General features: G+C 43.6%; 1 protein-coding gene across 1 annotated transcript in view; it reads left to right on the forward strand.

Moving 5' to 3' along the window:
• The window catches only part of DMRT1 (doublesex and mab-3 related transcription factor 1), a 61,482-nt gene that overhangs the window by 21,842 nt on the left and 21,072 nt on the right, over positions 1-18,568 (forward strand). The window contains exons 3-4 of the mRNA XM_027883784.1: positions 1,400-1,683; positions 11,374-11,536. Of these exons, the coding sequence (XP_027739585.1) occupies positions 1,400-1,683; positions 11,374-11,536 (447 nt within the window). The remainder of the gene's footprint in view (positions 1-1,399; positions 1,684-11,373; positions 11,537-18,568) is intronic.

Below are 18,568 nucleotides of genomic sequence, written 5' to 3' on the forward strand. Positions count from 1 at the left end.
TCAGCACCTTCAGGTCCTTTCCCACCAGGCAGCTTTCCAGCCACTCTACTCCCAGCCTGTAGTGTTGCCTGGCGTTGCTGTGACACAAGTGCAGGACCTGGCACTTGGCCTTGTTGAACCTCACACCACTGGCCTTGGCCCATTGGTCCAGCCCATCCAGATCCCTCTGCAGAGTGCAAATCAACACTCCCACCTGACTTAATGTTGTCCATAAACTTACTGAGGGTAACCTTGATCCTCTCATCCAGATCATGTAAAGAGGCCTCATCTTCCTGGTGTTAGTATTGTTAATAGAAAGTATTAGCACTTCTAATGATGCACTGCAAATGGAAAGGCACTGCAGAGGTTTTAGACGAAATTGCACATTTGTGTAGCATAGCATAGCCCTGTCAGGAGTTCTGCAGGCTTGCATGTCTCTGTTACATGTGAAACCTGTGTCCCTGTGGTGATTGTGTTGGAGGATTTTGCTTCTGGTTTCTGTTCTACAGTATGAAGCACAGAACAAATGGCATGTAGCTTTATTCAAGAGCTAAGTTTGAGGAGAGGAGTCATTCTTGTGCTGTGATTTACCAGAATTGTTGGCTTTTCAGTGGGAGTGTTCTCTGAGTTCTGGTTTTATCAAAGATGCGGACAAAAGGATTTGAAGAGCCCCACCCAGAAGCAGAATAGTAGCAATAAAAAACCTATAAAAATATGGAAGTGTAAAAACTATGAAGGGTCTTTTGTGGCTTTGGAGACGCTTCTTGTTCTGTGTACCCTTCTCCTCCTCCTCTTTTGCTAGTGGTGTGGAATCTTGTTTGTAGGTAAACAGGAGCTAAATTTGGGTATGGAGGCTGGGCAAGGACTGAAGGCCTCACTGCTCACAGGAAGCTTGTGGGTTTCTAATATAACTTGTGTGGTGTTTTCCCTACTCAGTTTCTCTTGGTTTTGTGGCTATTTGCTCTTCCTTGAGGCATGTTCAGAAAGTGTCCTCTCACCTTCAGGACACTGACTGGAGAGGGGTCATTCTGTTGCTAGAGGCTTTCTATTTCCAGGGAGTTAAAAGAGACTTGGCACTCTGTTACAGGTTAAAAATAATAGGGTACTGTAAAGTTAGATGATATAAATCATTATCCCATCAGCTGGTGCTGATTGAGGATTCAGAGCTTTGTGTTAACTTGCAGTTGGTTTTGTCTGCTGTTTTGTACTCTGCGGTGTGTGCCTTGGGATTTGAGTGGTTGTGAGTCCTCTTGAGTTTCCAACAAACATCCAGTCATATTTTGCTTTCAACTCCCTCTTCTTCCTGTTTACTGCTCTTTGTCCAAGCTTTAGGAGAAGCAGTAGCTCATCAGAAGGTGAAAAGTAATCGTTTTCATGGAGCCTCCTGTTTTCATAATTGCTTGGTTTTTTTCTTTTCCAGAGGGACGGATGCTCATTCAGGACATCCCTTCCATCCCCAGCAGAGGGCACTTGGAGAGCACGTCTGAGTTGGTTGTGGACTCCACCTACTACAGCAGTTTTTACCAGCCATCCCTGTATCCTTGCTATAACAACCTGTACAACTACTCCCAGTACCAAATGGCGGTGGCCAATGAGCCTTCCTCAAGTGAGACAGGGGGTACGATTGTAGGGTCAGCCATGAAAAACAGCCTTCGAAGCCTCCCAGCAACGTACATGCCAAGCCAGTCAGGAAAACAGTGGCAGGTAATGACATTACAGAGATGTTACGTGGAAGAGAGAGGGGGACAGTAAGCTGTTTATTGGTCATAACTCTGACTTCTACATTGCTGGTTTCATGTCAGTGCAAAACCAGAACCAGATTCTAGGGTGGGATTAAGACCCATTTTAGGAAAGTTAGCCTAAATGGGTAGTTAAGACGCAGCACAACAGAGTGACATAGGTGGGCAATGGCAATGGTATAGGTAGATTGTAACAAGCACAAAGGGCACTCACAGTATGGTGAATTACATTGGAATTACATCGTAGTAGATTATGGACTATTTTACAGGAGGAGAGTCCAGCCAAATTGTCTAACATAACATCCTGGGAGCTTCAACTGTCATTTCTGAGAGGCTTTGCTCTTCAGAAGCACATTATTTTCCATCTTTCAAATCCGAAGTGCCAAAGTGAAGCAGGAGACCATGCTATTGGTGCAGTGGGTGGGTGGCTGTCAGTTGAATGTGGCAGGACATTGCTAATTAATTATGTATTCTGGCAGTGACAGCTCCAGTGCTTGTGATTTTTACTTGAGTAGCTCAAGTTACAGGCAGTGCCTGAGGGGTTCAGAGCCCTGTGTACTTCATTAGTTGGGATATAAAGCTAACCAAGCCCTCTCACACTACAACTTAATAATTGTAGCCTCCAATTTAGTACCGGTCAGAAACTGGAAAAAGGGGAAATCTGTCAGTGTGGAGGATTCTTGACAAAGTAAGTGGAGCCATATCAATGACTCTGAGACTGTTTGGGTTTGGGCTGCAGTGGTGCTTTTCTGACGGGATTAAATTGGTGAGGCTATACCTCTGAGTCTGGGTATGCCTTGTCTCTTGTTTAAGGACAGGAGAGGGCAGGCCCCTTCTGTAGAGCATCAAGAGAGGGCAGGCTGCTTCTGCAAAGGCTGTGTTGTGAAACCACTCAACAATGAAAGATGAAATGTCCACCGAAACCTCCTTTTGTAAAGGAACAGATGGGTCATCTCTTTTGCTGTCAGAGAGTTTCTCTAGCAGTTCTGGCACAGGGACCAACTCTGAAAGGGCATTTTAACTTCTGATACCGAGGAGCTGAAACTAACACCAATGTGATTACAATTACTATAGCATTTAGCACTATTCCGTGTCCCTTTTTTTTTGCCATGAGGACAGCTGTATGGGATAAAGAGCTGTCTCTCTTCCTTCTACTGGGTGAGCCCACATTAGGAGAGCCTTCTTTTCTCAGGATTTTGATAGGCTTCACCACAGTCACCTTCAAATACATATAGATAGACCTTTCGAGTTCATGGCATCCTCTCTAGCTGATGAATTTGTTCATCCGACCAGGGGGAGAGCAAGCTGTAGGATTTTGCACATGGTAACGAGGTGAGGTGCTAGTTCTTTTTTAACTTTTTCATTTTAGTTGATTGGGTTAACCTGGTATATCACAGAGTATTTCAGATAGAAGTTTACTTCTTAATCCTCTGCAGTACCTAACTTGCAGATACTTGGAGACACCATCACAACACCATTGAAGGGCAGCAACATTTACCTTATGAAAATAATGTTTTTGCTGGCTGCTAGTCCCACACTTAACCTAGTGCACAGTGTTAGAGGAAAAGCTACATGAGGGTATGCTAAATCATGTTAAACCTTGGAATGAAGATGTGATGTCCTCATGTTTTTATCATTTGTGTAAGAAGTCTTGGTTTAGAGAGTCTGTGTCTCACTTGTGAGTTGCCTGTTTCTTGTGGGACCTTTGATGCCTCTTAAAGAAATAAAAACAATAGAGTGGTTTCCATTAATCTTTTTCTTGGGGCCCTGCAGAATCTCTTAACTAATTTCTGCTTAAGTGCCTCTCAAATTAGTGAGAAACTGAAGAGATAAGTAAGGAAAAAAGAGATCGTTATTGTCAAAAAAGACTGTTTTCATTCCACCAGCAGGCTCAAAGCTTTGGATGTCCATTACCTCCTTGTGGGATGTATGCCATGATTCCATTCACTTCCATGTAAATTTTATCTACATCACCTGAGATTTCAGTTTCTCTAGGCTAAGCCTTTTGGGATCCCTCGGTGCTGTTTTAGTGAGATGTCCGTGCAGAGAGACTAAAGGTGGTGATTTCTGCCTGTGGAAATGACATCTTCCCAGCTTCTAAACAGCCTAAAACTGAGACCCACCTTTTCTGTGCAGCAGGGCAGAGCGCAGTTCAGGGTCATTGTTATGTATATTACAAGCTGTTTCTCAGACATTGGTCTGCAAGTAGGATTGTTAGTGCTGGAATAGTTATGAATCTCAGGGTTTACATACTCTTACGACAGCATAACATTGCACAAGCAATCTTAAAAAGTTTTAATGAGGGCTAGACTAGAAAATGTTTGATGGCAGTGGGTGCAGTGATGCCAAGGTTGTAAAACACTATGTGGCTCTGAAGATGGTTTGTTGTAAGGGGAACAAGCTCTCAGCTGCTGCACATGGTTCAATGGATTTTGTGCATGATGGTTACTGTCAAGGGAAGATTGGAGAAATGGAGAGGGATGAATAATGAATTAGTTTTTCTGTCATGCACAGTAAGGATTTACAGGAGAGTTTCATTCAAAGCATGATCCTTAAAGAGGAATCAGACCTTGCTTACACCTTCAGGAGGTTTTGTTGGCAAACCTGTGCATAGCTGTTACCTACACCGGGATTTTTGTTGGACTGCCTGTACTGACTGGGCTTATTTTTTACATGCACAGGCTTTCTCAACCAGTCTCCAGTAACAGTTTTCTTATCTGACTGGTATTGTATAACTGTTTTGGCCAAAGTTTTTGATTTTTATTTCTTGACCAAAAATCATAGCTGGACAGTACCTGGTGTAATGAAATTAGGGTAGCTTGCTAAGGTGTGAGCTCACAGGAAGGTTTCTTTGTTGGTAGAAGTCACTGATGTGCTCACTGGAAGGTATCGTAGTTTAGGATGTGTAGACAAGATACCTGGCTTTTCCAAACTCACTTGGTGGAGGCTTACTCATCCTGGAATAACTAAAACCACCCAGAGAGAGTTGCATACTTAAAGTAAGATAACTTCTGGATGCAGATAAGGCCTTGAGCAGCCCAGCTGTCTGCTGTTTCAGAATTTAGGGAGCAAGGGAGAATAGCCAGGGAGGAAACGTGTGAGTCTGTGTGGGATGAGATGAGGATTAATGCATCATTGAGCCTTGGCAAATAAACTGAATCACTGAATCTTTAATGTAGTATAATGTCAGATTTCATTAGTCTTTGTTCTTTGTAGAGGCTTGTATGCTTGACTGGATTCATAGAGGTGCAAATATTTTATATATTTTTGTGTAGGTTTTGTTCATTTGTATACACATATACCAGAAGCTGTATCCATCCTGATGTGATAAACATAATGAAGATGATTGTTTTGGTTGAGACCTCTTCCATCATTTATATTCTGCTGCTTTTGCCAGCTCTAAGGCAGATAATCAGATATGTCTGATGTTGCACCTGAGGAAAACACAAGCTTAGGTTGGTGAGGAAACGTAGCAGATCTGATGGTCACCATACATCTCCTTTGACTTCAGTTCTGTGGGAGCATCTAGACTTTCCCTTGAAAGTCACACAGTTCTTCATCACAACAGGAATTTGTGTTCATTCAATCCATTTAACAGCAAAATGTGTTCACTGACATTAGTACTGCAAGTCATTGTGTGCTGTTGTACTTGAAAGTTGGTGCTTCTGAAACTGGTTGTGGTGTAACTGCTTAGAGACAGCAATTGGAAATGATGGGGTGACTACAGACAGTCTTTTCTGCCACAACAAAAGTAAAACTTGGATGGATGCATACACATCTAATCAGATTTGATTTCCTAAGTTGGCAGTGAAACTGCTAGTGTGTGACCCACAGCATAAGGATCATCTGGACTCAACTGTAAGTAACCATCATCTCCAAAATTATGTTTTAAAACATCTGGTTCTTACAAGCAGGCCATTAAAAATCAGCAAGATGCAGAATGTGGTCCCGCACTGTTTCTTTGTTACTCTGATAACTCCAGGGATCCTACTTCAGAAAAAGTTCAAGGCTGGTGTGGAAATTTTGGACAAATTTCAGAATTTCGTGTAGTTCATGTAATTTCCCTCCTCCCCTGCCTTTTTTTTTTTCTTTCTAATGCAGCTTGGCAAACCAGTATTCTCACTTCTAGAACCTCAACTTTTTTGTTCTTTCTTTATATTGGTTTAGTGCTAAAACCTAAAATAAATATCAGTAAGAGTCAGAGTGAGAAATTTTAACTCATGTTCTAATGTGGGAATTACAATTTGGAAGTGAAATATTTAGCATTGCTGAGGAATACTAAACAGGAAACTGTTTGGTAGGGATTTCTTAGAAGTACCAGACTTAACAAAGTGTCCTTTACTAAATCCAGAAAAGTATTCCTGTGATAAGACAGCCAGCAGTTTGAAAAATAGCTGCCTGCTAATAAAAAAGAATGGATCTTCTCAACTTTTACAACCTGCTTTTAGTTTCTGGCCCAGTTTTTCTTTAAAAAAGCCTGTCCCTCTTACGGAAATGTGCAGTCTAACTCTCCAAAAGTCAGTGGAAAATGTGTGCATGTGTGTGTAAATATATACACATTGTGCAAGTCACCCAAGACAATCCAAATTTTATGTGTAAGCAGTGTATTATATACTGTATTCATAACATACCCTTCACACTGCAGATTTATGCTAAAAGTATCCTAATGTTTCTGACAGCTCATGTGTGACATGAATGCAGTCCGTATTTCTTGGAGGAGCTAATCTAAGCGGTTTATTTTCCAATACTGCTGATGGAGCTATATCTCTAGGTGTCACTGCAGTTGAGATTCTGATGGTAACATATTGTTTATGGGTCACTGCCTTTGTCTAAAAGAATAGGTTGGAACAGAATAGCAAAGGTTAATTAAGTTTGTCTATCAAGGAGGGACAGATATAGATGTCTTTTGTATTTTCTGTGCTAGAATCAAAGTAAGTCCAGGCAGGATATCATGGACTCATTTTTCCCTTGTGCTGGACAATATGCTTAGCTGGTTTTAGGAATGAAACAAAGCCACCTTGGGCAGCATGAGTGAAGTAGTAGTTGTGAGGGGTTAGCACATGGGCAGTAGCATTGCAAGGTGGGAGAGTAGCAGCAACCCTGGTTTACAGATGCAGAAACTGAAACAGGGAAGTGTTAAATAACTTGCCACAGTCATACGGCCAGGTGTATACACAGGTGACAGAGTGGAGCTTCCTGATGTCTGGATTTCCATTCCTGATGTCTGGATTTCCACTGCCCAGTGGATGCCTTCTTGCCCATGCCAAAATCTGACCTGTGAATCCTGTGTTTGCAAGCATCAGCACATAAATGCAATGTTATGCACCCTAAAGATGGCTTTAAGATCAAGGCAGAAGGAGAGTTTCTCTGGTCTTTCCATAATTACTAGTTTTTGTTTGGGGCAACTCTTGGTGAGTCATGGGTGAGACAGGAGGATGGAAATTCTGTGTACAGTGATTTGACCAGAATCATGTGGCACACTAGTGGCAGAGCTGAAGGATTGCACTTTGATCTCCTCTGTTGGTTTGAAATTTTTGCAGCCCTTGTCACCCAGAGGTAGCATCCATGACCTTCTCTTGCTTGTTGTCCGTCTTGGAAATAGTCAGGATCAACTGCAGAATGTAGAGATGCTGCTAAAATAACACTGGCTTGCTCTCAAGGAGACTGTGTCTGGCAGTTTCTGCAAATAAAAGAATTACCCAGGTGATGCTTTGCCTAAATTAATTATCTGGGGAGGGCAGGACCATTTAGTAGTCTGTCGAGGTAACTGAGTCACCACTTGTGCCTGCTTTGACTCTTCTCTCTCTCTCATCTGGCCACCTCCTCCTCCTCGTCTCTTTCTCTGTGAAGAAGATATATAGAGGTTATGCAGATGCTGTCAGGAGCTTGGAAAGAGGAGCTGGGCTTTACATGCTTTTCCATCAGCTGTTGAGAAAGCTTTTTTGCAGGAATGGGCTGATGTGAGAGAATTTTACTTGGACTTCCCTGGCTTTTGCTGTGTATTCTGTCACCATTGGACATAGCTGTAGGGCTGCACTGACTGTTTTGCTCAGTAATGAACAAGTCTTGTTTCCAGCTTTTTCTGTCCCTGGGCAAACTGTAGCTGCCTCTCAGTTGCTCGTATTGACTTTACAAGGCACAGGGAAGGAATTTCCACTGTATGCATGGTCTTTTAATCAGGTCATATTTATTTGTTCATGAATTTTAAGCTTCTCACTGTTGCTTGCAGTACATCTTTTAAAACGCTACTGAGTGTGTGCCATGTAATACAATTCAAAGGAACCTGGAAATTCCAAACAGGCCAAATGTGCTGCTCTGGTGATGTGTGTCTCCCACTGAAGTCAGTGAGGCATTTGGTGAATCCTACAGCTGGGGCAGGGTACAAGCAGTGGGTGGCTGGGAAGGGGAGCAACTTAGGAGGTCAGCTTGCTCTCTGCAAAGAGCAGTGCATGCCCTTCCCTTCCACAGCACTTGCCTACCTAAAATATACCTCATTTTTATAGCACATAGCCTGTGGTGATACAAATTAGAGTGATTTGTGGGACTATCCCAACCCATACTTGTCTTGGCTTTGCTGTGGGGCTGGAAGGAGTGGGGAAGGCAGAAGGAGACACCAGAAGGCCAGGCATTCTCCCCTGTGATCCCTGCATGACCCCAGCATTCCCCCTGGACAAGATGCAGGGCAGTATCCCAAACCTGGTACCTGATTGCAGCTCTTGGACGGCTGAACTGCCCCTCGTTGGAAATAATCTGAGTATTCCGGTGCCTCCTCAGGGCTGTTTTTATCTCCCTTTTTAGCACCCAGAAACATGCAGGGAATTAATACAGGACTGCAGAGCTGCAGAAATTAATACAGAGCAAATGTCCCTTCTCATGAGGTTTTGGTCTCCTACCCATTTTTAATGCAGCGCTAAGGTCAAGAATTTTTACAGCTGGTTGTTTTTTTATTGTTACTGTAAAATAGGATTGCTAAGCACTATAAAAAGGAAACCTTATGGTTCTGTTTTACTGTGATATGTATTCTAAACTGTTTAATAAAACAAAACCAAAAGCTTTTAGATTTCTTCAGCGGTTAATATACAGCATATTCTTTGCAGAGCCAAGCCTCTAGCTGTTGATCGAACTGTGGTTCATAGACTTGGTGTGGGTAATAAGATTATAAAACATGTCTCTTGCTAGCCAGATACCACACACTAATAATAATAGTAGTAATAATTCATTGCATCTAGATGGTTTAGGTGAGCTGTTTCTTAGAGAAAGGCAGAAAACCTCTAAAAAATGCTTTGAAAGGAGACGAGTCACTGCACCCACTTTACAGGGAAGGGAAATGTGAATGATCAGTTTGGTGCCAGGGAATAATCCTTCCATTTAGTTACAGCTGTTTTGTCTGCTGCAGGCAACCTTTTCTCTGTTGTATGTGTGTAGACATGCTCTTGAACAAGGGAGAGGGGGAGACAGAAGGTCTGTGGGTGCTGCCCACAGCCTTGCCCACCAAGGGAAGGAAAACACACAAAAAACTGTGTATGCAATACAGCAGGCAGAGAGGATTTGGCTAACTTTTTTTCTCCAGTACTTTGAGAGTTGTTGATTTTTGTAGATGTGCAGGTTCAATATGCCCTTTGGACTGTGCTTTTGGGCAATCTGTGTTACTAATTCATAATTTCAGGGCAGAGGCAGCCTGAGTTTTGTTGAGGAAGTCTGCTTCTGAAGTGAAGAGTGCGTTTTGTTGGAAGAGGAGAGGGGATACCAGTGGTTTTTTTGAGTTCAGGCTTCTTCAGCATGACATGTTAATTTTTTAAACAGCAATTTACTGTTTATTATAGATGAAACTTCAGTGCATGTTGAACTTTTTCTTCATGCAGAGGTAGAAAAATAAAAATTTTAAGTATTGCTTTTATTTGTAGTAGAAGAACTCTTAACTTTCACAAACTAAAAGCAAGTTCTGCTGATTCCTCAGTACATGTGTAAGTATGTGAGACTGTGCTGCTGACAGAAGACAGGCAGAGATGCACTTTGCTTTGTGTGAACAGCCACCATTCTGTCTCTCTCTTTCCCTCACTCTCTCTCTCTGTCCCTTTCCCTCTCTCTGTCTCTCTCTGTCTCCTTCCCTCTCTCTCTCTCTCTCTCTCTCTCTCTCTCTCTCTCTGTCTCTCAGTACCTAATCTCACTGCAAACCTGCCTCCACCAAGAAAGCTGGCTCTTGCCATCTGCCTCAGAGAGCTCCGGCAGCATTTTTTGTGGCTTGAGCCGTTTTATTTCCAGCTAGGCTGGAATTAATACGGAACTATTAAGGGGATCCCTGGAAAACAAGGGATAACTGCATTCTGGTTCTGGGAGATGCTGGTGGCTCCTACTGCCAGGACCAGCCCCTGGAGGTCTGCTGGTGTGGGGTGGCCATCTGGTACAGCAGGCTCACACCCTGCCTCTGCTGCTCCATGTCTGAGCTTTGCAGCCTGGGAAGGGCTTAGGGGCAGGGCTGCAGGTGCAGCTGGCTGGTACCTGAGGGAGCTGTAGTGAGCAGGCAAGAGCTCCTCCAGCTGAGGTGAGAGGTGGCTGAAGAGGCTTGACAAGCATGTCTGCTTACAAAGACATTGTGTAGTAGCATAGCTGGATGTGCATTATTGTTGGCACTGATACCATTTCACCTGGTACAAAACTGCGTTATTTTGTCTCTGCCAAGAAGCTATCTTACAGTTATTCACTGCCAGCATACTTAGGGAGACCAGCTATTTGCCTTTCATGTTGAAAATGTTAATGTTATAAAGTCTTTGGCTGCCTTTTTTGGAGTACCATGTTGCATTGGAGGCCTTTGCAACAAGTTGGTAGTTTTTCCGTAAAACACAAAGCAGCGTTACTGTTCACCTCAATCAGTTTGGATAATTTCAGGACGTTAGGGTCGGATAAACTTTAATTTGTGAGTGTTGCCAATTTGCTGCGGTCTGCAGGAGGGAGAAGGGGGTTGTCTGGTAGACATGGCAGACCAGGTGGCTGGTGCCTAGCTGTGGCTCCATTACTGTCTTCCTATGTAGTCTATCCACAGCTTGCTTTCTCTGGATAACTCAGGAAAATATTTTTCCCATCTCCCAGTGTTGTAACAAAAATAGTGTGTGTGTCTGTGTTGTCACTGCTCAGATGCCATGGAGCATGTCCTGTGTGAGACAGTCAGTAGGACTGTCCTCCTTAGCCACCCTGTAGGTCTCTGGCAGAACAGTTACCACCAGACTGAGGTGGGTTAGTCTCTCGGGAGGTGTAGGAACTACATGAACACTTCACCTCTGATGCTGGCTAGGTGCATGCAGTTGAAAAGGGGTCTGGAACACTTGTTTTCTGTGCTGTGAGTAGGGGACCTGAGAGGAAGCTGCTTGTGGTGAAGGGTACGTGCTTGTGTGCAGCTTCATTTGTGGTAACGTAAAACAGCCATAGAGACGCTGCTGCTGATAGGTCACATCCCATACCATGCCAGCTCCCCTGTAGCTGATCGGTGTGGCACACTGTGAACCCACCAAAGCAAAAACCCAAGGCCAGCATGTCAGGATTTTACTTACCACTCTGACCTCCTTCAAAGCCATATGCGTGGTGTGGCTCAGTGGGGTGCCCCTGTGCTACTGGGGCTTGGCTTTCACAGGTTGCTGTTGTGTTTCTCTCACTCCAACAGGTGAAGGGCATGGAGAGACACCACACTGTCAGCTCCCAGTACCGCATGTGTTCCTACTACCCACCTGCTTCCTACTTGGGGCAGGGAGTTGGTGCTCCCATGTGCCTTCCCCAAATCCTGACCTCTGAGGACATCCCCTCCTCCTCGGAGTCAAAAGCAAGAGGTAAGTGCATTCACAGGGGCGCCTGTAAGACTGCAGGTTCAAAGTACAAGCTCATTGAAGGGGTTTTACTTCAAAAGTGTACAAGGCTCCAGAAGTCTACTCGCTGGATCTATTAGAAGGAGCCTTTAAAGCCCTGGAACAGGTGAGTTCGAAAGAATGCAGAGATTGAAAACCAAGACACTGCTGAGAGCTCAACAATAAACCCAATATTTATTACAAAAAGTGGCCAAGTAAATGGGAACCCAAGAGACAAGAACGGAGCCTCAGTGAAAGCCCCACTCACGCAGGTGTGTTTTACGAGGTTGTCTTACCAACCCCAGGATAACCAGAATTCCCCATAGCAGAGGCTGCATCCTCAGAGGGTCAGCAGGCTCACAAAGATTGCAGGCGCCCCCGCAAAAGGCAACGTTGTCCTTCATGTGAAGCTTGAGAGCCCCAAGCATGAGCCACCTGCATTTTTATCCAATTAGCTGGTGACGTCTCCCTGGGCCAGTGTGGCAGCACTGCCCAGCCAGAGGCCTTCAGTCCTTCCCCAGTTATGTGAGTGCACCCCTTCAGCGCTGCATTCCCCTCGCACTTGTGCTGTTTCACTCAAGGGGTCTTATCTGTTTGGGTCTGGGGGCTTTACTTCATCCTCTCCTCTTCAGTTTTTCCTTCAGATGTCCTCCACAGACAACCAGCCAATCACAAAACAGCAATTAAAACACTTTATACGAGAAACTGTCTCTCCAAGTATGAAGCTCCAGTTTATCAGTGAACTTGGCAGACAACCAAACTTTTGCAGGTGGCTGAGCCAAACAGAGGCCAAAAATATCAACAACCCCTGATAAAAGCCCTTAGAGAGCGTACAGGAGAAGACACTGCACACGTTTCTCAGGAGGTCAAATAACACACTTTTGTGGCAAATTTTAGAAAATAAGGGAACTTGGCAACCTTCTAAAGGGCAACATTCAACAAAAAAAAAGCATTCCACAGTGCATTGACTTAGCACATGCTAACTCATGTAACTTAGCAAAATCCAACCCATCCAGCTGTAAGTACCCAAATACCAGTAAAGAAGATTAAGAGAAGAAGAAGTAAAGAGAGAGAAAGAAGAGAAGTATAGCTACCACTCCAGATCCAACTACCTAGAGTCCAGAAGATGGCAGGGCCGTGACCACACAATGGCCGCACGGTGTTGGTTCTGTCTGCTCTGGCCCACTGTGGCCACCCTCCCCCAGGTGGGACATCCAGTGTACCAGTCATCCTGGGGCTGGATTAGGGGCTCTGGGCTGTGGTGTGGAGGAGTGCTCTGGTGTGCCAGTGACTCACAGCTGCTCTGGGGCTGTTGAAGGCCTGAAGGGGCTGAGATGGGGAACAGGGCATCACCTCACCTTTGTGGCATTCAACCTGTCTCTTCCCCTACAGAGATACACTTGGGTTGGTCTGAGCCAATAATTAATACAGCAATCCACTGTCTCACAGTGCCTGGGACTGCCTTGCCTTGGGCAGGCACCCAGGAAGTGTGGGTTCTGGGAAGGAAGCTAAGCATCAGAAAGTAGGCATTTAAAAGATGGTGACTGATTTCTGGAAGTTCTGTAGTGTGGTGACTAAGTAAGGCTGTTAGTGTACAGTAGTGCAAGCTTATACTTCAGAGGTCTCATGGTTCAGGAATCCAGTTATTTGCACATCTGCACCTCTGTATGTCGATAAGTTGTACATAGACTCACTTGAAGTGGTGTCTTTGGAGTTTACCACCTGGCTTTCTCACAGGAGCAAATAGTTATCTTCACCCTAGCCACAGAATTAGCTTTCCTCTCTTCTCAGAAATGCTCTGATTTTTTTCCACACATCACCCACTGAGCCTTTGCTGTCCTTTTGTGTCTGAACCACATATGAGAGCTATTTCTGCCTCTGAACCAGATAATGAAAGCCCTTTGTGGACTTGCTTTATTTTTTTCAAACTTAATCATACTGCATTAGTTAATTTCAAACTACTACAGATAAATCTTTCTTTCAATATTGTGTTTCAGGCTTTCCTGAGGATTGCAAGGCTCTGCTAAGGAATCTGCAGTAATTTCCTGGAAAGTGCTGGTGAATTTACCCTATGGTTTTGACAGTATTTCTCTTGCTTCCTTGTTCTCTTACTCCAGTAGCAGGCAGAGTGAACACACAAGTGTTAACGTGTCTTTGCTGGAGAAAACCATCTTAGTCAGGCTCATTTCAGCTTCCAGCACAGTTTGCTGTGGGGTATCCTGTGTCACCCCAGAAATAGAGATGGATTCTGCCCCTGCATGTCTTGATGGCATCAAGGTACATTGTGTGCTGATGTCCAGTAAAAGTTACACTCTTGTAGGTCTGATGTGCCAGGCCATCAGCCCCACACAGTTCAATAGATCCGACTGTCCGTTTCCTCTACCTGGCTGGAGGCAAGGCTATTTTAGTTCTGGTCACTTGTTGCTCACTTCTTGTAAATATGACTGGGAAGTCCTTTTAAGAGGATCAGAAGTAACATCAGCCCTTTTATTCTATTAGAGGACTTGCTCACTGGAAACTAGAGCAGCATTTATGCTTGAAGAATTCCCTTTGGTGGTGATTCTTCCTCTCAACTCACGTACCCATCTGCTAGGACAGAGGTGGATTTTCATCCCCCTTCCTCTTGTCCTCTCTGTGGTCACATGGACAGTCTTTACACAGCCAAGGTGTAGGTTGGTAGGGTGGAGAAAAGATCACCATATTGCCAGAGTTGGATAGTCACTGGAGCACTGTTTGTTCTTCTTTCATTGATGTCACTGCCAGTGATGTCAATGAGTTGGCATATGATGATGATGCGCTGCATACAAACTTGCACCACATGGATTGTGGACACTGGACCTCATCTGGATCTACAGGGGACTGCTCATTATTTGAATCCATGTAGATTACCTCCAGCACAGCTGATTATCTCAGGAAATGGATAACTTTTTCCATGGTCTTCCACCTACTTGAGCGCACTATTAGACCATTCTTAAGAGAATATGTTCCTTCCTGCTTGACAGGAGTCAATTCCAGAGGCTGAGAGACGCTTGTCTTCCTAGTCCCTTTGTCCATGCCCACATCCTAGAACAGGGATCCCAGTTTCTTGGCTTCACTACTGTCTAGTGTCATATCATGAGCTGCGATATCCCAGCATCGGAGCAGCCAGGTCAGCAGGGCCTCACCTGACTAGCAGCTGAAATCTTATTGCGTATCTTGCAGCTCACGCAGGGATAGGGAGCCAGTGATTATCTGTAGCCCTGCCTCTTCCTCCTGTTACAAGGGCCCTGCTTCTTATCTTGGACTTCTTATTCTGTATAGGAGCAACTGCTGCTGGCATAAGTCGTTCCTCTGGCTCACCAGCAGTTTGAGTAAACATGGTATCTGTTGGTCTGCTTTCCTCCTCCTCCTGAGGGTCGTGTCTAGTGACCATAAATAGGGCCAGGGCCCAGCACACTGCAGTAAATTGCTTCTCTCTGGAGTTGGCCCAGCATTTCCTTGCAAATATTCTGTCACTTTAACAGGGTCCTGTTGTTGTTCAGGGGTGAACTTCCAGACCATTGGAGCAGAGAATTTCCCCCAAAACTGGCCCATTTTCTCCCGCATTCCATGCCACTCATGACTCCTTGACTCTCGGGGCAGATCTCTGAATGACTTTCCTAGAAATCTCTTTCTTGACTCTAAATATGCTGTGGACTGCACTGAAGAGACCTGGCAGACTTAGCAACAAAACCATACTTTTCTTTAACATCCAAAGGAAGTTAAAAATTCTCAAAAGCTGTTGCAACTAGGCTGAAGGGGGAAAAGGGGTGAAAGGCTGGGGAAAATCATCCTCCCCTCTTCCCCCCACAGGCTGGGTGCCATTGTTATGAATTGCCAGAAGAAGCAACCAAGGCCAGGGCAGGAGAGCAACTTTGAATACAATCCCAAATGACCCTCATTTCCCTTTGTGTTACCATACCAAAACTGATATCACGCAGTACATTGACAGAGCAATCCTGATACGTCTCCCTGCTCTGAAAAAGATCCCTGCAAGAAGCTCATAGGGGAATATGTACAGGGTTAGTTATCACACCCACATGAAGAGACAGAACAACAACATTGTGACTAGTGGCTCTGTACTTAATACACAAATGCCTGGATGAAATTTGTTTCCATCTCGCTCTGGGCAGATCTGTTGTTATCCCAGCCCTTTGTGCCCACGCTGGGGACAGTTAAGGCTGTCTGGTATTCTCCAAGTTAGAACTCCTGGTAAAACTACAGCTGCTGCTTCCCCTCCCACACTCCTCCAATTGGAGGCACAAAAGGCAAAGATCATGGGTTGAGATAAGAACATTGAGCAATGAGATAAGAAAACGGTAACAGCAACAATACTAATAACAGAAGTTCTCAGAGAGTGATTTACATGCAAAATGCTCACCAAGCCTGGGACAGTGAAAAACAATGGCAAACCCTAAGCCTGCTGCACTTCTCCCCTACCACAAAGGAACACTCCTTGTCCTTGAGTGAGAGTGTCCCTCTCCTGCTCCCTGAATATGATGTCACTCTAATAACATTAGAGTCTTGGCCACACCCACTCCTGCTTACCAGAGCCAGAACCAGGACAATAAGCTTTTCACAGTTCTTTCTCTATAGCAGTTGATGGATTTGGCAAGTTTAATTTTGTATGGTCTGCAGGAAGTGTTTTTTTTTTTTCCACTTACTTTACACCTGCCACGTTTTTGTTTTTAGTTTTTTTCATGGTCACACCGCTGGCAACATCATCCATCTTAATTTGATTCTCTGATGCTTTTCTACATTTAAACTAGTCTTCTCCTCTTCTGGGGGAAGGATGTATCTTGTGTAGGTTCTGTAGTTGTTTTCAGTCATGGTCTTTCTGGGGCTGAAGCCTTTGTGTCTGTTTTGTTTGTATTGTGAAAAATGCAGTGTTTGTGTCATGACAGGACCTTACGGATTCAAATGAGATTTTGGAAGGTGAAGTGTATATGAAGTCAAACCTGTGGCTTGAGTAAGTCAGCACTGAGCCCTTGATTTCAGTAACTCCAGAATTACTTATGCTGAGAAGGTGGCTGTTCTTTTGCGGTGGCTGTTTTCTGAAAGTCTTCCATCTAACTGTGACATATCAGATAGATGAAGAAACAACACATAGTGTGATGAAACCTTAGATTTTTCCTCCTTCTCCAGTAGTTTTAAATGACTTAGAGAAATCAGTGATCCTTGGTTCATTTTCCTTCTCTTTTCTTCAACTTCATTTTATTCTCTCTTCTCTAACCACCATTGAACAGTGACGTCTTCCTTTCTGCTCATTGGTTGGAAAAGCAGTTGGTTTTATGCTCAACTGCAGTTGACACTTTTTCTCTCATCCATCACTACTAACTCACTAAGAAGTCTTACCAGTTGAGTGTTCTTACAAATAGACAAAAGACCTTACACCCTTTGTTCCCAAATGCACTTTAGTAATTTTTCATCACTCTAGAAAAAAGTTGTACGTAATGTGCCACTGATTTTTAAACTGCATGAATACTGTATTTTCAATAATCCCTGACTGCTTCTCCAGACACTATTCCACACACAGATATTGTTCCCTAAGTTACACCATCAATCAGAAACCGACAAGCAGTGAGATGTAATTTACTGAAATCAAACAGCATTTTCAAGACTCTGAAGAAGTGTTTTTCCATAGCAGGGAGCTGGTGAGTGAAAAAGGCACCAGTGTTTTTGGAAGAAACTTGAACCTGTGAGCATGATCATAACCATTTAACAGGCTTCTTAGAAGCATCTTCCTTTTCCTTGTGCATGTTCTTGGAGGAGATGACTGCTTATACTTTTTCCATCTACAGACAAAATAATATGCTCAGGTTGTTAGTCTTTGATTTACACTCCCATGACATTTTTTGTTCTGGTGCTTTTCACAGTCCTCAGAGAGTTTGAGGGTTTTTGCCTCCGTTTTAATAGTTATCTGTATGAGTGCTGAATCAGCCAGCAGGCTGTGTGAGCAGTGGGTCCTGTGTATTAAAGAGAGTGGATCATTCTCCCAGAATGGTGATTGCCTATACTGCAAGTGCTGTCTCATACAAAAGACACATTCTTAAGTTTCTTTGTTAATTGTTGGGCTGAGCTTTCTGTCCAATGCCCAACTCCTTTGTTATGAAGCCTAGTGACACATTTCTGCAGGGTTAGAGGAAAACTCTAGTGCATATTTTAAACAAATAAATCATATTTAACTCATTTCTTTTGTATGTTTGAAGTGGTATCCATACTTAGAGACTTTATATCTTTCTAAAAATACATGTTGATGGATTTTAGATCTAATAGGGAACATTTTAGTATCATCTGATCTAACTTGCTATGTAATGTATACTGTAAAACTTCACCTAAACTCCTGCTGCAAGCCTATGACTACTGTTTTTAAGATCTCCATGAAGACTTAGGTATTGTTAATCCAGAAATTTTGCAGGAGGGTAACACTGCTCACAGAAGAGCTGCAGGTCAAAATAAAAAACTGATTTTGCAGCCACATTTTCAAAACATCGGAAATGTGTATTTTTAACAAAAATGGCCGTTAAATTACCAGGCGGAAATCTGCAATAATCTTACAACACATACAGCCTGTTACCCACAATTCAGCTGCAGTTGAAACACAACAAAACAAACAGGCTTTGCAGTTCATGTCTTGGTATTTCAGTCATAGCATTTCATTAATTTTGTTCTCCTAAGTTAACTGCCTGCTTAGACCAGTTATAGTGCAAAGGAGAAGAGATGAATTACCAGACCACTGATTTTACACAGTTTTTGTCAATGATGCAAAGATCTCAGAAAACTTTCTGACTCCTGTATCAGGGGTTGTAGCATGTTACAATGTCTTGCATATAGTAATGGGCTGACATTTTCTGAATGGTAAAACATCATCAGTCAACCTCCTTGCAATATAAAGTGTTTCTAAGTAAAATGGCTTTGCTTCCAGCTAAGCACAGCTGCTACCCTGTCAGCAGAAACTGGAAAAAATGGGGAGAAAAAGCTGATAAACCAGTGACAAAT

The sequence above is a fragment of the Empidonax traillii genome, unplaced genomic scaffold, assembly GCF_003031625.1.
Source record: "Empidonax traillii isolate 1590-97213 ecotype Southwest subspecies unplaced genomic scaffold, ASM303162v1 scaffold8:size5222938, whole genome shotgun sequence".
NCBI classification, from domain to species: domain Eukaryota; kingdom Metazoa; phylum Chordata; class Aves; order Passeriformes; family Tyrannidae; genus Empidonax; species Empidonax traillii.